Source organism: Eleutherodactylus coqui, chromosome 1 (genome assembly GCF_035609145.1).
Source record: "Eleutherodactylus coqui strain aEleCoq1 chromosome 1, aEleCoq1.hap1, whole genome shotgun sequence".
Taxonomy (NCBI): Eukaryota; Metazoa; Chordata; class Amphibia; order Anura; family Eleutherodactylidae; genus Eleutherodactylus; species Eleutherodactylus coqui.
This window is the reverse complement of record NC_089837.1, coordinates 467,117,813-467,137,318: the sequence shown is the minus strand read 5'-3', so window position 1 is coordinate 467,137,318 and position 19,506 is coordinate 467,117,813. Positions and strand designations below refer to the sequence as shown.

At 43.7% G+C, this 19,506-nt stretch overlaps 1 protein-coding gene across 2 annotated transcripts in view; it reads left to right on the top strand.

The window, feature by feature from the left end:
- The first annotated feature begins 556 nt into the window (after nucleotides 1-556).
- LOC136584888 (thiol S-methyltransferase TMT1A-like) overlaps nucleotides 557-19,506 on the top strand; it is a 64,697-nt gene continuing 45,747 nt past the window's right edge. For both annotated transcript variants that reach the window (XM_066584348.1, XM_066584347.1), the window contains exon 1: nucleotides 557-1,084. In XM_066584348.1, coding sequence (XP_066440445.1) covers nucleotides 587-1,084 — 498 coding nt within the window. In that variant the 5' untranslated portion in view covers nucleotides 557-586. The remainder of the gene's footprint in view (nucleotides 1,085-19,506) is intronic.

The window sequence follows — 19,506 nt, the reverse complement described above, 5'->3', positions numbered from 1 at the left end:
GAAGGCAGTCTGTAGCAGGTGCAGAGATCGTTTCCTGGAGGGCATTGATCCTAGTGGAGAATAGTCTTGTATATGAAGCACCTGATGGCAGCACACATTATCTTGCACAGTTTCGTGGTAAAGAGCCATACAGGACTCTGTCTCAGTACAGAGAATACCATGCTGCAGAATCTGCTACGGTATTGCATGCTGCTACACCAATCTATTGAAAATTGTAACTGTTGCATCATTATCCATGATTGTGCAGTAAGTTTCTTTTTTGTTTGTTTTAACAATATTGATGTGAAGTTATTGCTAATATTGATGACGTAGTTTTGTTTTTTTTAAGCTAAATCTAACTCGCTTTCCGGATTTCTGCTATTATCACAGCATATCTGTATGTCTATTGTGTGAATGACGGCCACCAAAAAGTCCAACGTTCACGTAGGTTGTGTTGGCTCTGCTGAGTAGAACTTTCTGTAAGCCCTGCATTGTGCAGCCTCCTCCCTCTTTGTAGAGATAGGGGTGGGTCTGGGTCTATGAATACAGAGCTGAGCTTCTCTCAATTCACCTTCTCTGCTCATTCCAGGCAACACTTCACTCCAACATGTCTGTGACTATACTTGTGTTGCAGCTTGTAGCTGCTGTCATCATGCTGCCTGCTCACATTCTTAATTATCTTGGCCTTTGGGATCCATTCATTAGGAAAGTCTTTCCTTATTTCATGGCCAGCGTCACTGAAACGTACAACAGACTGATGAATGATCAGAAGAGAAGACTCTTCAGCAATATCTCTAACTTTTCTGGCCCTTCCAAAGAAGTCAGGCTCCTAGAGGTTGGCTGTGGCTCAGGTGCCAACTTCAAGTATTACCCCAGTGGCTGCAAAGTAACCTGCGTGGATGTCAACCCAAATTTTCAAAAATTCCTGAGCAAAAGCCAAGCAGAAAATGACCATCTTGTATACGAGCGCTTCGTGTTGGCTTCTGCTGACAACATGACGTCTGTGGCCGATGACTCTATGGATGTTGTTGTGTGCACCTTACTGGCCTGTTCTGTGCCCAACACGCCAGCGGTACTGAAAGAGGTCAAGAGGATTCTCAGGCCGGTGAGTTTTGGGCTATTTCTAAGGCCTCATGCACATGGGCATATTTGCACGGCGGGATCCGGAGCTCGGATCCTGCAGCAAATACGCTGTCTCTATAAGGAAAGCTGTGAGGGTATTCGGTCATAGGACCACTTGTCTACAGATAGGTTCCACTCTAGGCCCCTCCAGCAGGAAATCCTGTCGACAGGAGATAGAAGGTAATCGTCTTTAGACAAAAGCTTCAATTGTCCACCCAAACAGGGAAAAATCCCTGAAAATGGTAGCTGTCACCAGTAATCTTTAAAAATAAAATAGGGGGTCGAGTGGTCTCTGTCCTGATTTTTCAATAACCACCACTGCTAGTGAGTCTGGTTGGAAAGCACAGGTGACAGGGCACTGTAGGGTTCCTGTCCGGCTTATGTCTGCTCTAAATTCTTGAGCTATAGAGATCTCAGGACATTTTGGGAAACGTTGATTCTAGCTGAAGATATCATTTGTGGAAAACACGTAAAAATATTGTCTGGCAACAGCCTCTTTTAGTTATCACCAGGGGAGCACCAGACACTCCATCTTAAATGTTTATCAAAAAGAATATTCTCCTGGGTGGAGAACTAGATAGAGTCCTTAATGGCTAATCACCTGAAAGGCTATCAGAACATTATTGCAGTGTCGGAAAAGGTTAGATCCAGAGGAATGGTCCCTAAAATTGAAAGTATTCGATCTGCTGACACCTCAATGGGGTGAACCCCAGATAGACCTCTTTGTATCTAAGACAAATTTGAAATGCAAAAAATGTTCTCCTTCAATCCAGCAGACAATTTCCTGGCACAGGATGCACTCTCACAGGAATGGTACATGGATCTGGCATATGCCTTTTCTCCCCTTCCCTTAATTTCTCGGACTCTGCATAAAATCCAGAACTGCCGTACCACATTGCAGAGCGTGGCCAAAGAATGCCCTGGTTCTCATAAGTCTTTTCTAGGTGATACAGACTCCGATTCCACTGCCCCTCAGGCAGGACCTTCTGTCTCAAGGTAAAGTGTTCTGCCAGGAGACCCACTAGATAAAGCTGACAGCCTGGCTACTGAGCAGCAGAGAATGAGAGACCAAGGACAAAATGCTTGGGTGCTCGTTGCTCGAGTCGAGCTTTCCGCAATGCTGGAGAGTTCGTTTCGAGTAACGAACCCCATTGAAGTCAATGGGCAACTCGAGTGTTTTTGTATATCGCCGATGCTCGCTAAGGTTTTCATTTGTGCAAATCTGCAAAACCTACGAAAGTGATGGAAACAACACAGAAACGGATAGGGCAGATGAGGGGCAAAATGCTGGGCTGCATTTCAGGTTCCCAGGTCTCACTATTAAGCCACAATAGCAGCAAGAGTGCCCCCCCCCCCCCCAACAATTTTTACTTCGGACAAAACCTCATTAGCAAGGCACACCTTAGCTAAGCACCACACTACCTCCAACCAAGCACAATCACTGCCTGTGGGACACACCGCTGCCTCTTCTCCTGGGTTACATGCAGCCCAACCCCCCCGCACGACCCTGCATCCGCAGCACACACAAAAGTGTCCCTGCGCAGCCTTCAGCTGCCCTCATGCCACACGCTCGCCTCATAGCCACACCACCCTCATGTCTATTTATAAGTGCTTCTGCCATGAGGAGGAACCGGAGGCACACACTGCAGAGGGTTGGCAGAGCCAGGTAGCGACCCTCTTTAAAGGGGGGAGGGCGATAGCCCACAATGCTGTAGAAAATCGATGAGAAATTGACGTTCGATCTTCATTCCAATCCTTTGCCACCTCCGTCAGGAGCTGCAAACGTGGGCATAAAGGGGACTCAGCTGCCAGCCCAGCACTTCTACACATCTCCACAATGCAGCAATACTCGGTGTGGGAAGTATGTGAGCGGGCCCTGGGTCAGCCTCTGTCCCAGCAAACACCTTGTGTGGCCCAAGGTGCTGCGAGTGACATAGCAATATGGACTCCATGTGTCCACACACTACTCATTCTGTTTGGGGGTCGGATATCTCATCGACAACGCAAGGGGTAAACCATCTGCACTCTGCACCCTACCCAAGTCTATCAGTGTTTTGGGGACAGACAGGAAAACACCTCTATGGGAAGTCTGTGTGCACCCGCAGCATGGGTGGCTAGCAGGAACCCACAGACGGTACATAAAGAAATCCCATTGCAGTCCCCTGGATAGCTGAGGTTACGTGAGAGGAAATACATGTTGGCTGCGGCCCACACGCCATGCCCTAGACATTCTGTTTTGTTTTTTTTAAAACTGCTAGGCAGGTACAACTCCTCTATGGCAAGTCTGTGTGCACCCGCAGCATGGGTGGCTAGCAGGAACACACAGACGGTACATGAAGAAATCCTATTGCAGTGCCCCGGATAGCTGAGGTTACGTGAGAGGAAATACATGTTGGCTGCAGCCCACACGCCATGCCCTAGACATTCTTGTTTTTTTTTAAACTGCCAGGCAGGTACAACTCCGCTATGGCATGTCTGTGTGCACCCACAGCATGGGTGGCTAGCAGGAACACACAGACGGTACAGAAAGAAATCCCATTGCAGTGCCCCGGATAGCTGAGGTTACGTAAGAGGAAATACATGTTGTCCTCGGCCCACAATCCATGCCGTAGTCAGTCAGGGTTTTTTTTGCGGCCAGATAGGGAAGACTTAGTGCACCCATAGTATACACAGACCCCTGTAATATTCCTGTAGCAAAGGTATAAGCTGAACCCAGTAACAATTATGTGGCAGAAGTCTAGGGAGGCCCCAGTAACATTTCTGTAGTAACAGTATAGACAGACCCCAGTAACATTTCATTAGCAGAAGTATAGGCAGACCCCTGTAACCTTTATGTAGCAGCAGTATTGGCAGACCCCTGTAACATTTGTGTAGCAGAAGTATATGCAGACCCCTGTAACATTTCAGTAGCAGCAGTACAGGCAGAGCCCAGTATTTGTAACATTTCAGTAGTAACAGTATAGACAGAGTCTAGTAACATTTCTGTAGTAACAGTATAGGCAGACCCCAGTAACATTTGTGTAGCAGCACTATAGGCAGACCCCTGTAAGATTTCTGTTGCAGCAGTATAAGCAGACCCCTGTAACATTTATGTAGCAGAAGCATAGACAGACCCCAGTACCATTTTTGTAGCAGAAGTTTACGCAGACCCCAGTAACATTATCGTGGCAGAAGTATGGACAGACCCTACTAACATTTCTGTGGTAACGGTATACACAGAGCCGAGTAACATTTCTGTAGTAACAGTATAGGCAGATCCCAGTAACATTTCTGTAGCAGAAGTATAGGCAGACCCCCTGTAAAATTAACGTGGCAGCAGTATTGGCAGACCCCAGTAACATCCTTGTGGCAGCAGTATAGGCGGACCCCAGTAACAACCTTGTGGCAGCAGTATAGGAAGACCCCTGTAACTTTCTTGTAGCAGAAGTATAGGCAGGCAGACCCCAGTAAAATTTCTCTAGTAATAGTATAGGCCAACCTCTGAAACACTGGGATACCATGAGCGTAGGCGAAGGCCGGAAAAATAAGTTGGATAAGAGTGTAGGCGTGGGCCCCAAAAAGTAGTGTACCAAGAGTACAAGTGTACCTCTGAAAAATTTATCAACCGAGAGGGCAGGTGAAACCCATAAACATTTTTTTTAAAGATACAGCTCACTGTTGCTTAATTTGTAACAGAGCCTGGAGGCAGCCCTGTCGAAAAAATTGGTTCATGTTACAGTCTTAATACTTTTGAAACTTACAAAAATTGTTAAAAAAATTGGTAGGTGTAGATGAGCCTTTTGGGACGCAGAAAAATTGGCCGTTCAGCGAATTGACATGTTGTTTCTGGAGGAGGAGTAGCAGGAGGAGGACTAATGTCAGAGACAGATTGGCAAAGCTAAATGCCCCGTTTTACCGGTGACAGAGAAGAGTGCTTTTATCTGCGGTTGCAGCGAAAAGAACCTTTAGGTTCCACTGCTCTCCGCCGGTGGAGAACAGAAGTCTGGGGAAATCCAGGCTTTGTTCATCTTTATGAGTGTAAGCATATCAGCACTGGCAGTTGACAGGTGGGTACGCTTGTCCGTGATGATTTTCCCAGCTGCACTAAACACCCTCTCTGACAAGACGCTAGCGGCAGGGCAAGCAAGCACCTCCAGGGCATACAGCGCAAGTTCGTGCCACGTGTCCAGCTTTGACACCCAGTAGTTGTATGGAGCAGAGGCATCACGGAAAACGGTGGTACGATCGGCTACGGACTCCCTTCTCATCTTTTTACAGTGCTCCCTCCGACTCAGCCTTGACTGGGGAGTGGTGACGGAGTCTTGCTGGGGAGCCATAAAGCTGGCAAATAATATATGTAAGAAAAAATTAGGATAGCGCTGCCTGAGTGTACCGAGAAAGCATGGCTGGATATAGGTGCATAAATTATATATCACTCACCCGGTGCCTAGCGAGGATCCTGTTTGATAGGGTCCTCACTGACACTCTTTGTCCAAGTTCTCCTATATAAATGTGTGCTCCTGCGCCTTTAAATCCCCTGATGTCCTGCTGGGCCAGTCAGCTGGGGAGCCGCGGTCCTCCTCCGTCTCTCACACAGAGAGCCGCTCAATTCAAGTGTATACACGCTATTACAAAATAGGTCCGCGCTCCGGGAATATGGCACTTCAGTATTTTAATCTCCACAACGCGTTTCATCCCTTAACAGGGACTTTATCAAGTGTGGCAACATGTTACATACAAGACATTTATAGTAAAATTACATACCTCCATTGCATGCGGTTCGCTCCGTCCTCCATCCCTCACAGCGTCCAGCGGCGTCACGCCTCCTCCGCAAGCGTCAGCTGACTGGGTCACGTGGGGCCGTGACGTCACCTCGTCGGGCGCTGCTTCTTATGTGAGAGCGGGAATGTGGAGGGGCTCGCTCGCACTCCTGGATACATTAATCATATGGATGTTACTGGCCAACATCACTGTTATTTCTTGATAAAATACAAAACGTTATATTGTTATTATTTAAGCAATGTAATCAATGGATAAAATGCAATAACATATATGTGATATTTGAGTAAACATAAGACCCCTATAATATTATATATTCTTTTCATTCATAAACTCATGGTGGTAAATAGACTATATGATCCTTCTAACTAAAAACATAACTATATTTTTTAATAAATATGAATATTAAATATAAATATTAAATATAAAAATATTAAAAATATTAAAAAGATCTCATTATTTTTATTATATTTTTATCTAGTAAAAGACAATAAATTAACGGATTTATATAAGAATGCAATAAATGGATAAAATAAATGGACTAAAATGGGACTATATATTTATCTGTGAATCTATATGTATTTTTTGTGTTTATAATTTTTCTACCACTTCGTTCAGACCTCTAGGAACCAGAGTATTCATACGAAATATCCAATACATTTCTCTGGATCTTAGCTTCTCCACTGATCTCTCCCTAATATTTTCTATGGGGATAACTCTCAAAAGGGAGGAGTCTTGGGCATGATAGGTACTAAAATGCCTTGATACGCTGTGCTTATCGAATCCTTTCTTAATATTGCTACGGTGCTTGTTAAGTCTTCCTCGTAGCGTATTGATGGTTCTTCCTATGTATCTCAGCCCGCATGGGCATTCCAGCATATATATGACTTTTGTCACATCACAGGTCATTTTTTGTTTTATCATATAATCTTCTCCATCAGGAAGTTGTATTTTCCTAGCGCCATGTTGGATATTCGTACAGCATATGCATCTTTTTTTCTTACACTTATAAGCTCCTCCTGTTCCTCTCTCGTTATCTCCTCCTCTGCTTTTTCTTTCTTTTCCATTTTTGGGATACGACGGAGCGATAAGATTTTTCAATGTTGCATTCTTCCGAAATATGCACAATGGTTTTGTGGTTAGTTGTTTTTCTAAAAATGGATCTTCTTTTAGGATTATCCAATTTCTCCTTAATATACCATTAATCACTCCTGTATGGGCATTGTATTTTGTGGTGAAAGCTGCTTCATATCTCTCTTTCTCTTTTTTGGAATTTTTTGCCTGTTTCGTTCTGTCTATTGTCAGACTTCCCAAATTTAAAGCTTTCTTGTATGCTGCCTTTACCAAAGTTTCTGGGTACCCCTTTTCTCTGAATCTTTTTTCTAATATTTTGGCTTGCTCTCTATAATCTTCTATTTTCGTACAATTTTTTCTGATTCTCTGAAATTGGCCATAAGGGACATTTTTCTTCCATTTCTTATGGTGGCAGCTATTAAAATTCAAATAGCTATTAGCGTCCACTCTCTTAAAATGGGTTTTCGTGATGACTTCATTGTTCTTCCCTTCTATTACTAGGTCTAGATATATAATTCTTGTAGCAGATATTTCGTATGTGAACCTAAAATTAAATTCATTTGTTGATAGATTCTCCAGAAACTCCATTAAATCTTCCTGTCTTCCGTCCCAAATTATGAGGAGGTCGTCTATGTAGCGTTTGTATAATTTTATCCGCTCGTCCTTGAACCTTTCTTTTTCGAACGTTCCCATCACCAAGTTGGCGAACGTAGGGGCACATTTCGTCCCCATCGCGGTACCAACATCTTGTTTGTAGATTTTTTCATCATACATGAAAATATTATTTTGTAAAATGAACATGATGCTTTTAGCTATGAACTGTCTTTGGTGTTCTGGCATAAGCAAATCTTCCTTCAATATCTCCTCCACTGATTCTACTCCAATTTTGTGTTCGATATTTGAGTAGAGCGCTTCTACATCCACACTGCACCATAAATAGGTGGGCTGCCATTTAATATCTCTGATAAATTCCAACAGGTGACCTGAGTCTTTGATGTAAGATGGTAAACCTACTACATACTTTTGTAGCTGGCGGTCTATGTATTCTGATAGCCTGTGTGTAACAGACTCCATGCCCGCCACTATTGGTCTACCTGGTGGCTGATGTATATCCTTGTGCACCTTAGGTGCATGGTAAAAATATGGCATCCCAATGGGGGTTTCCTTTAGGTATAGATATTCTTTTTTACTTATACTATTATTTCTATATCCTTCTTGTAATAATGCGTAGAATTCCCCGGTAATTTCTTTCGTTGGATCTTCTCTTAATTGGGTATATTGTCCCTCCTTCCCTAGAATTCGCAGTGCTTCTTCGTGGTATTGTTGATGGTCTATTATTATGATCGCTCCCCCCTTGTCTGCTTGTTTTATGACAATTGACTTCTCCTCTTTCAATTTCTTCAAGACATTTCTTTGTGCCCTGGTGAGGTTATGATGTTTGGGCTTATTTTCCCTACACATTTTGGTGAAGTCTTTCATAGTTTTATTGTAGAATAGTTCCACGTATTCTCCCTTTGATTCTACTGGAAAAAACTTACTTTTTTGTTTCAGATCTGTAGTTATGGGATCATTTAGATTGAACTCAATTAGTCCAGCATCCTGTACTTTTATATTCTCAATATTTTTTACTTCCTGAATAGAAAAGAACCTTTGGAGTGTAATCTTCCTTATAAAAGCATTTAGGTCCACAAATAACTCAAATAAATTTGCTCCTTTGGTTGGGCTGAACGAAAGTCCCTTCGACAGCACCTCCATTTCGTCTCTTCTGAGTTTGTAATCTGATATATTATATATACCGTTCTGTCTGGCTTCCTCAAAAGATACTACTTCTTCGCCGGATGGTTTAGTCCGGTTGCTGGTCTTTGTATTGCGGATACCACCTCTTTTGCCCCTCCGATTTCTCTTGTGTTTCTTGTGTTGGTTGTGGTTGTTCGTAACGGCTGATAAAATTGGTGTATTTTCGTTCTCCCTCTCTGGGGTGCACTTATCATCCTTTGTGATTGTGTATTGGTCATACTCCTCGGTGGGGTTGGTTTTGAAACTCCCAAACTCCGATTGGGGGATGACGCCGTTATCGGTTCTTTTGGAGTGAGTGGTCCTCTTCCTCCTAAAAAAGGAGCTGTATTGCTATGGTTACTTTCTATAATTAATCCCGTTGATGATCTCCTATTCTCTTCACCTCTCCTGTTTATGCTCAGATCCAGTATTTCATTCATTTCCGGTGGTGAATTTGCCATTGGAGATCGTAATAATAAGTTTTCCATTTCGTATGGATCTACCCTAGGGGTAAGTAATTCTATTCTTTGCACCCCACTCCGCATGTTATTCTTATTTTGTAGGGAATGTATGATCCTATCCCGTACAACAGGAGTCTGTTCTCTCTCGCTACACACAGTTGTATCTACTGTATATAACATTCCGCAATTTTCATCCAGGTATTTTCCTATATTTCTTTCTTCATAATGGTGGTTTCTGGTTCGACAAACATTCAAACCTATTTCTGTTTGTGTGTTATTGTCTCTTACCCTTCTATTAGGCTGGTGTCTTCTCCTTTCTTGTGTTTCAGATTGCATGTTATTATCATGTCCAATGTTTGTATTCCTACCTGTATTCTCATACCGTACTCTACCGTACTGTTGTGTTCTCTCTTCTATGTTAGTGTTTGTTGTACCTATATTACTCTTATAACCATTATGTCTACCACGATTATTCAGGTAGTACCTATTCTGACTTGTATCCTGCCATCTATTCCGGTGGTGAAAACTCTCCTGTTGAAAAAATCTCTCATTCCTGTTTCTGTTATATCCATCTATAAACCTTCTTTCTTGGTAGTAAGATCTTCCACTTTTATTTATGTTAATATCCTCATCATACTCTCTATTTGGAATGATATTCCTTCTAGTGTCATATTCCCTAGATCTCGGTTTATTCCATTTATTCATCTCCCTCCGGTTGTATTCTCGTTCTACTGGTTCTTCTCGTGTACCTCTTCTGCCTCTCTCGTTGTTATTATAAGTGCTCTTTCTTTTATAATCTTTAGGGAAATACACCTCTAGCTCAAAATCCTTGGTATCTCTTACCAATTTCTTGGTTTTACGTGTTATAATTTCATTCTCAATTTTTTTCGCATATTCATATATATCTTTATAAAAATCTACATTATTATGCATTAATAACCCTTTCATGTCTGAAGCCAACAATTCTAACCTTTTCATTCTTAATTTAGACAACATCAAGGAAGAAAATGTGTTCAACATTATAATCCATTGCCCGGCAAAATCTTTATCTTTAGGAAATGCGGGCAATATATTAACCCTCAGTCCCCTCGGTACTAATTTGTTAGAGTCATATATCTTTAAAAACATTATGTCCAACGTATTCCTCCATATACTTTCTATTTTCTTTCTCATATATCCCACCTCTTTGTCTTTCTCTATAGCGTCCGTAGTATCTCCCCAAGTTAAATCCTCGTCTCTCAAGTGTGGTACTGTAGTTGGATCCACATTTTTTGCATCATTTTGTATGTCCATTAGGGCTTCCATAACTCTCATATCCAGGGTCGCCCATAGATCCTTCAATTTTTCCATTGTCTCTCTGTACTCCTCGGTGCGCTTTATCTCCTATAAATACCCCGGATTTCTCAAGGAAGTCCGTGTTGAAAAATAATATATGTAAGAAAAAATTAGGATAGCGCTGCCTGAGTGTACCGAGAAAGCATGGCTGGATATAGGTGCATGAATTATATATCACTCACCCGGTGCCTAGCGAGGATCCTGTTTGATAGGGTCCTCACTGACACTCTTTGGATCCAACTACAGTACCACACTTGAGAGACGAGGATTTAACTTGGGGAGATACTACGGACGCTATAGAGAAAGACAAAGAGGTGGGATATATGAGAAAGAAAATAGAAAGTATATGGAGGAATACGTTGGACATAATGTTTTTAAAGATATATGACTCTAACAAATTAGTACCGAGGGGACTGAGGGTTAATATATTGCCCGCATTTCCTAAAGATAAAGATTTTGCCGGGCAATGGATTATAATGTTGAACACATTTTCTTCCTTGATGTTGTCTAAATTAAGAATGAAAAGGTTAGAATTGTTGGCTTCAGACATGAAAGGGTTATTAATGCATAATAATGTAGATTTTTATAAAGATATATATGAATATGCGAAAAAAATTGAGAATGAAATTATAACACGTAAAACCAAGAAATTGGTAAGAGATGCCAAGGATTTTGAGCTAGAGGTGTATTTCCCTAAAGATTATAAAAGAAAGAGCACTTATAATAACAACGAGAGAGGCAGAAGAGGTACACGAGAAGAACCAGTAGAACGAGAATACAACCGGAGGGAGATGAATAAATGGAATAAACCGAGATCTAGGGAATATGACACTAGAAGGAATATCATTCCAAATAGAGAGTATGATGAGGATATTAACATAAATAAAAGTGGAAGATCTTACTACCAAGAAAGAAGGTTTATAGATGGATATAACAGAAACAGGAATGAGAGATTTTTTCAACAGGAGAGTTTTCACCACCGGAATAGATGGCAGGATACAAGTCAGAATAGGTACTACCTGAATAATCGTGGTAGACATAATGGTTATAAGAGTAATATAGGTACAACAAACACTAACATAGAAGAGAGAACACAACAGTACGGTAGAGTACGGTATGAGAATACAGGTAGGAATACAAACATTGGACATGATAATAACATGCAATCTGAAACACAAGAAAGGAGAAGACACCAGCCTAATAGAAGGGTAAGAGACAATAACACACAAACAGAAATAGGTTTGAATGTTTGTCGAACCAGAAACCACCATTATGAAGAAAGAAATATAGGAAAATACCTGGATGAAAATTGCGGAATGTTATATACAGTAGATACAACTGTGTGTAGCGAGAGAGAACAGACTCCTGTTGTACGGGATAGGATCATACATTCCCTACAAAATAAGAATAACATGCGGAGTGGGGTGCAAAGAATAGAATTACTTACCCCTAGGGTAGATCCATACGAAATGGAAAACTTATTATTACGATCTCCAATGGCAAATTCACCACCGGAAATGAATGAAATACTGGATCTGAGCATAAACAGGAGAGGTGAAGAGAATAGGAGATCATCAACGGGATTAATTATAGAAAGTAACCATAGCAATACAGCTCCTTTTTTAGGAGGAAGAGGACCACTCACTCCAAAAGAACCGATAACGGCGTCATCCCCCAATCGGAGTTTGGGAGTTTCAAAACCAACCCCACCGAGGAGTATGACCAATACACAATCACAAAGGATGATAAGTGCACCCCAGAGAGGGAGAACGAAAATACACCAATTTTATCAGCCGTTACGAACAACCACAACCAACACAAGAAACACAAGAGAAATCGGAGGGGCAAAAGAGGTGGTATCCGCAATACAAAGACCAGCAACCGGACTAAACCATCCGGCGAAGAAGTAGTATCTTTTGAGGAAGCCAGACAGAACGGTATATATAATATATCAGATTACAAACTCAGAAGAGACGAAATGGAGGTGCTGTCGAAGGGACTTTCGTTCAGCCCAACCAAAGGAGCAAATTTATTTGAGTTATTTGTGGACCTAAATGCTTTTATAAGGAAGATTACACTCCAAAGGTTCTTTTCTATTCAGGAAGTAAAAAATATTGAGAATATAAAAGTACAGGATGCTGGACTAATTGAGTTCAATCTAAATGATCCCATAACTACAGATCTGAAACAAAAAAGTAAGTTTTTTCCAGTAGAATCAAAGGGAGAATACGTGGAACTATTCTACAATAAAACTATGAAAGACTTCACCAAAATGTGTAGGGAAAATAAGCCCAAACATCATAACCTCACCAGGGCACAAAGAAATGTCTTGAAGAAATTGAAAGAGGAGAAGTCAATTGTCATAAAACAAGCAGACAAGGGGGGAGCGATCATAATAATAGACCATCAACAATACCACGAAGAAGCACTGCGAATTCTAGGGAAGGAGGGACAATATACCCAATTAAGAGAAGATCCAACGAAAGAAATTACCGGGGAATTCTACGCATTATTACAAGAAGGATATAGAAATAATAGTATAAGTAAAAAAGAATATCTATACCTAAAGGAAACCCCCATTGGGATGCCATATTTTTACCATGCACCTAAGGTGCACAAGGATATACATCAGCCACCAGGTAGACCAATAGTGGCGGGCATGGAGTCTGTTACACACAGGCTATCAGAATACATAGACCGCCAGCTACAAAAGTATGTAGTAGGTTTACCATCTTACATCAAAGACTCAGGTCACCTGTTGGAATTTATCAGAGATATTAAATGGCAGCCCACCTATTTATGGTGCAGTGTGGATGTAGAAGCGCTCTACTCAAATATCGAACACAAAATTGGAGTAGAATCAGTGGAGGAGATATTGAAGGAAGATTTGCTTATGCCAGAACACCAAAGACAGTTCATAGCTAAAAGCATCATGTTCATTTTACAAAATAATATTTTCATGTATGATGAAAAAATCTACAAACAAGATGTTGGTACCGCGATGGGGACGAAATGTGCCCCTACGTTCGCCAACTTGGTGATGGGAACGTTCGAAAAAGAAAGGTTCAAGGACGAGCGGATAAAATTATACAAACGCTACATAGACGACCTCCTCATAATTTGGGACGGAAGACAGGAAGATTTAATGGAGTTTCTGGAGAATCTATCAACAAATGAATTTAATTTTAGGTTCACATACGAAATATCTGCTACAAGAATTATATATCTAGACCTAGTAATAGAAGGGAAGAACAATGAAGTCATCACGAAAACCCATTTTAAGAGAGTGGACGCTAATAGCTATTTGAATTTTAATAGCTGCCACCATAAGAAATGGAAGAAAAATGTCCCTTATGGCCAATTTCAGAGAATCAGAAAAAATTGTACGAAAATAGAAGATTATAGAGAGCAAGCCAAAATATTAGAAAAAAGATTCAGAGAAAAGGGGTACCCAGAAACTTTGGTAAAGGCAGCATACAAGAAAGCTTTAAATTTGGGAAGTCTGACAATAGACAGAACGAAACAGGCAAAAAATTCCAAAAAAGAGAAAGAGAGATATGAAGCAGCTTTCACCACAAAATACAATGCCCATACAGGAGTGATTAATGGTATATTAAGGAGAAATTGGATAATCCTAAAAGAAGATCCATTTTTAGAAAAACAACTAACCACAAAACCATTGTGCATATTTCGGAAGAATGCAACATTGAAAAATCTTATCGCTCCGTCGTATCCCAAAAATGGAAAAGAAAGAAAAAGCAGAGGAGGAGATAACGAGAGAGGAACAGGAGGAGCTTATAAGTGTAAGAAAAAAAGATGCATATGCTGTACGAATATCCAACATGGCGCTAGGAAAATACAACTTCCTGATGGAGAAGATTATATGATAAAACAAAAAATGACCTGTGATGTGACAAAAGTCATATATATGCTGGAATGCCCATGCGGGCTGAGATACATAGGAAGAACCATCAATACGCTACGAGGAAGACTTAACAAGCACCGTAGCAATATTAAGAAAGGATTCGATAAGCACAGCGTATCAAGGCATTTTAGTACCCATCATGCCCAAGACTCCTCCCTTTTGAGAGTTATCCCCATAGAAAATATTAGGGAGAGATCAGTGGAGAAGCTAAGATCCAGAGAAATGTATTGGATATTTCGTATGAATACTCTGGTTCCTAGAGGTCTGAACGAAGTGGTAGAAAAATTATAAACACAAAAAATACATATAGATTCACAGATAAATATATAGTCCCATTTTAGTCCATTTATTTTATCCATTTATTGCATTCTTATATAAATCCGTTAATTTATTGTCTTTTACTAGATAAAAATATAATAAAAATAATGAGATCTTTTTAATATTTTTAATATTTTTATATTTAATATTTATATTTAATATTCATATTTATTAAAAAATATAGTTATGTTTTTAGTTAGAAGGATCATATAGTCTATTTACCACCATGAGTTTATGAATGAAAAGAATATATAATATTATAGGGGTCTTATGTTTACTCAAATATCACATATATGTTATTGCATTTTATCCATTGATTACATTGCTTAAATAATAACAATATAACGTTTTGTATTTTATCAAGAAATAACAGTGATGTTGGCCAGTAACATCCATATGATTAATGTATCCAGGAGTGCGAGCGAGCCCCTCCACATTCCCGCTCTCACATAAGAAGCAGCGCCCGACGAGGTGACGTCACGGCCCCACGTGACCCAGTCAGCTGACGCTTGCGGAGGAGGCGTGACGCCGCTGGACGCTGTGAGGGATGGAGGACGGAGCGAACCGCATGCAATGGAGGTATGTAATTTTACTATAAATGTCTTGTATGTAACATGTTGCCACACTTGATAAAGTCCCTGTTAAGGGATGAAACGCGTTGTGGAGATTAAAATACTGAAGTGCCATATTCCCGGAGCGCGGACCAATTTTGTAATAGCGTGTATACACATAAAGCTGGCAAAGGCCTTAGACAGTGTTCCCCTGCCTGCGCTGAACATGCTGCCTGATCTCCATGTGTCCCCTGCTACTTGGCCCTCGGAACTGTGCCGCTAGCGCTGTCAGATGAGAAGTTTACCATCACTTTGTCCACCAGGGCCCTGTGGTATTGCATCACTCTCGAACCCCTCTCCTCTTCGGGAATGAGAGTGGAAAGGTTCTCCTTATACCAGGGGTAGAAAAGGGTGTACACCCAGTAATCCGTAGTAGACAGAATGCATCTAATGCGAGGGTCACGAGAAAGGCAGCCTAACATGAAGTCAGCCATGTGTGCCAGGGTACCAGTACACAAGACATGGCTGTCCTCACTAGGAAGATCACTTTCCGGATCCTCCTCCTCCTCGTCCACAGGCCATACACGCTGAACAGATGAGAGGCAAGCAGCATGGGTACCCTCAGCAGTGGGCCCAGCTGTCTCTTCCCCCTCCTCTTCCTGCTCCTCCCCCTCCTCCTCCTCCCTCTCCAAAACGCGCTGAGATATAGACATGAGGGTGCTCTGACTATCAAGCGACATACTCTCTTCTCCCGTCTCCTGTTCCGACCGCAAAGCGTCAGCCTTTATGCTTTGCAGCGAACTTCTCAGCAGGCATAGCAGAGGAATGGTGATGCTAATGATTGCAGCATCGCCGCTCACCATCTGGGTAGACTCCTCAAAGTTTCCGAGGACCTGGCAGATGTCTGCCATCCAGGCCCACTCCTCGGTAAAGAATTGGGGAGGCTGACTCCCACTACGCCGCCTATGTTGGAGTTGGTATTCCACTATTGCTCTACGCTGCTCATACAGCCTGGCCAACATGTGGAGCGTTGAATTCCACCATGTGGGCACGTCGCACAGCAGCCGGTGCTCTGGCAGATTAAACCGATGTTGCAGGGTCCTCAGGGTGGCAGCGTCCGTGGTGGACTTGCGGAAATGTGCGCAGACACGGCGCACCTTCACGAGCAGGTCTGACAAGTGCAAGTAGTTTTTCAGAAACCGCTGAACCACCAGATTGAAGACGTGGGTCAGGCATGGCACGTGTGTGAGGCTGCCAAGCTGCAGAGCCGCCACCAGGTTACAGCCGTTGTCACACACGACCACGCCCGGTTGCAGGCTCAGCGTCGAAAGCCAGAGGTCGGTCTGCTCAGTCAGACCCTGCAACAGCTCGGGGGTCGTGTGCCTCTTGTCACCTAGGCTGAGTAGTTTCAGCACGGCCTGCTGACGCTTGCCCACCGCTGTGCTGCCGCACCGCGCCACACCGACTGCTGGCAACGCGCTGCTCACATTTCCTAATTGAGAGGTAGAGGTTGAGTAGGAGGAGGAGGATTTAGAGGAGGTGGCATAGACCGCCGCAGATACCAGAACCGAGGAAGGACCCGCAATTCTGGGTGTGGGTAGGACGTGTGCGGTCCCAGGCTTTTACTCGGTCCCAGCCTCCACCAAATTCACCCAATGTGCCGTCAGGGAGATATAGTGGCAGTACTTGTCCACGTGTCCGTGGTTAAGTGGACCTTCCCAGTAACCGCGTTGGTGAGGGCACGATTGATTTTGCGGGAGACGTGCTGGTGTAGGGCTGGGACGGCACACCGGGAAAAATAGTGGCGACTGGGGACTGAGTAGCGTGGGACTGCCGCCGCCATCATGTTTTTGAAAGCCTCTGTTTCCACAAGCCTGTACGGCAGCATCTCCAGGCTGATCAATTTGGCAATGTGCACGTTTAAAGCTTGAGCGTGCGGGTGCGTGGCGGCGTACTTGCGCTTGCGCTCCAACGCTTGCGCTAGCAACAGCTGGACGCCACGCTGAGAGACATTGCTGGATGGGGCCAAGGACAGCGGAGGTGAGGGTGTGGGTGCAGGCCGCGAGGCGCTCGTGCCTGTGTCCTTTAGAGGGGGGTTGGATCTGAGTGGCAGGTTGGGGCACAGGGAGAGAGGCAGTGGTGCGACCCGGAGGCAGTGAACGGCCTTCGTCCCACCTTGTGGGGTGCTTGGCCATCATATGCCTGCGTATGCTGGTGGTGGTGAGGCTGGTACTGGTGGCTCCCCGGCTGATCTGGGCGCGACAGAGGTTGCACACCACTGTTCGTCGGTCGTCCGCGCTCTCACTGAAAAACATCTACACCTTTGAAGACCTAGGCCTCTGCAGGGTGGCTTGGCGCGAGGGGGTGCTTTGGGAAACAGTTGGGGGAGTCTTCGCTGTGGCCCTGCCTCTACCCCTGGCCACCCCACTGCCTCTTCCAACCTGTTCTGCTGCTGCACTTGCCTCCCCCTCTGAAGACCTGTCCTCAGTTGGCTTAGCGAACCAGGTGGGGTCAGTCACCTCATCGTCCAGCTGCTCTTCCTCCGAATTCTCTGTGCACTCCTCCCTCGGACTTACTGTCCTTACTACTACCTCACAGATAGACAACTGTGTCTCATCATCATCGACCTCCTCACCCACTGAAAGCTCTTGACACAGTTCCTGGAAGTCCCCAGCCTCATCACCCGGAACCCGGGAGCTTTCCAAAGGTTGGGCATCAGTCAAGACAAACTCCTCAGGTGGGAGAGGAACATTTTTTCCCAATCAAGGCAGGGGCCCGAGAACAGTTCCTGGGAGTCTGCCTGCTCATCAGAATGTGTCATTTTCATGGAGTGAGGAGGCTGGGAGGAAGGAGGAGCAGCAGCCAGAGGATTCAGAGTTGCAGCAGTGGACGGCGTAGAAGACTGGGTGGTCGATACATTGCTGGATGCATTTTCTGCTATCCACGACAGGATCTGCTCACACTGCTCATTTTGTAATAAAGGTCCACCACGTGGACCCAGAAATTGTGATATGAAGCTGGGGACCCTAGAAACGTGCCTCTCTCCTAATCCCGCAGCAGCCGGCTGTGATTCACCTGGACCAGGAACTCGGCCTGTGCCCACACCCTCACTTGGACCTCCGCGTCCTTGCCCGTGTCCACGGCCACGTCCTCTAGGCCTACCCCTACCCCTCAGCATGGTGTATTTCGAATACAGCAGACACAGAGCGGTGTAAAAAATTAGGCAATTATTGGCCTGCACTTGAAGGCTGACAGCGGTTATGTTATGCACACTGTAGGCCAAAACAATTATATGCTTGCCTGCAGAAAGGCCTAGCTGGCTAATAGTCAGCCACTACAACTCCCAGCCGTCAGAACAGTAATGCACACGGTCACAGGTAGCCCTAAGGAGGATTTTTTTTTCACTTTTTTTTTTTTTTTTTAAACAGCAGCCTAGATAGCGTGTATATGTCTTTCCCTCTATCAGCGGCTGTGGCCGTACACTATGCATGAAGTTGACGGGACGCACAGAGCGGTGTAAAAAATTAGGCAATTATTGGACTGCACTTGGAGACTGACTGCGGTTATGTTACGCACACTGTAGGCCCAAAAAATTATACGCTTGCCTGCAGAAAGGCCTAGCTGGCTAATAGTGAGCCACTACAACTCCCAGCCACCACAACAGTAATGCACACGGTCAGAGGTAGCCGTAAGGATTTTTTTCCAGTTTTTAAAAAAAAAAACAGCAGCCTAGATAGCGTGTATATGTCTTTCCCTCTATCAGCGGCTATGGCCGTACGCTGTGCGTGAAGTTGATGGGACGCACAGAGCGATGTAAAAAATTAGGCAATTATTGGCCTGCACTTGGAGGCTGACAGCGGTTATGTTACGCACACTGTAGGCCCAAAAAATTATACGCTTGCCTGCAGAAAGGCCTAGCTGGCTAATAGTCAGCCACTACAACTCCCAGCCTCCACAACAGTAATGCACACGGTCACAGGTAGCCCTAAGCAGGAGCTTTTTTGGGGGTACTTGTTGACAGGATTCTACACTAGCACTGTCCCTGCCTCTCCAGTACTGCCCCTATACTCTGTATAATTGGCTGCAGACTGAGAGCGCAATAGCCTGCAGAGCCCAAGATGAAAAAAAAAAATTTGTGCAAAACTGCTCCTAGGAGCCACAACAGTAATGCACACGGTAAGATGTGGCCCTAAGAAGGACCGTTGGG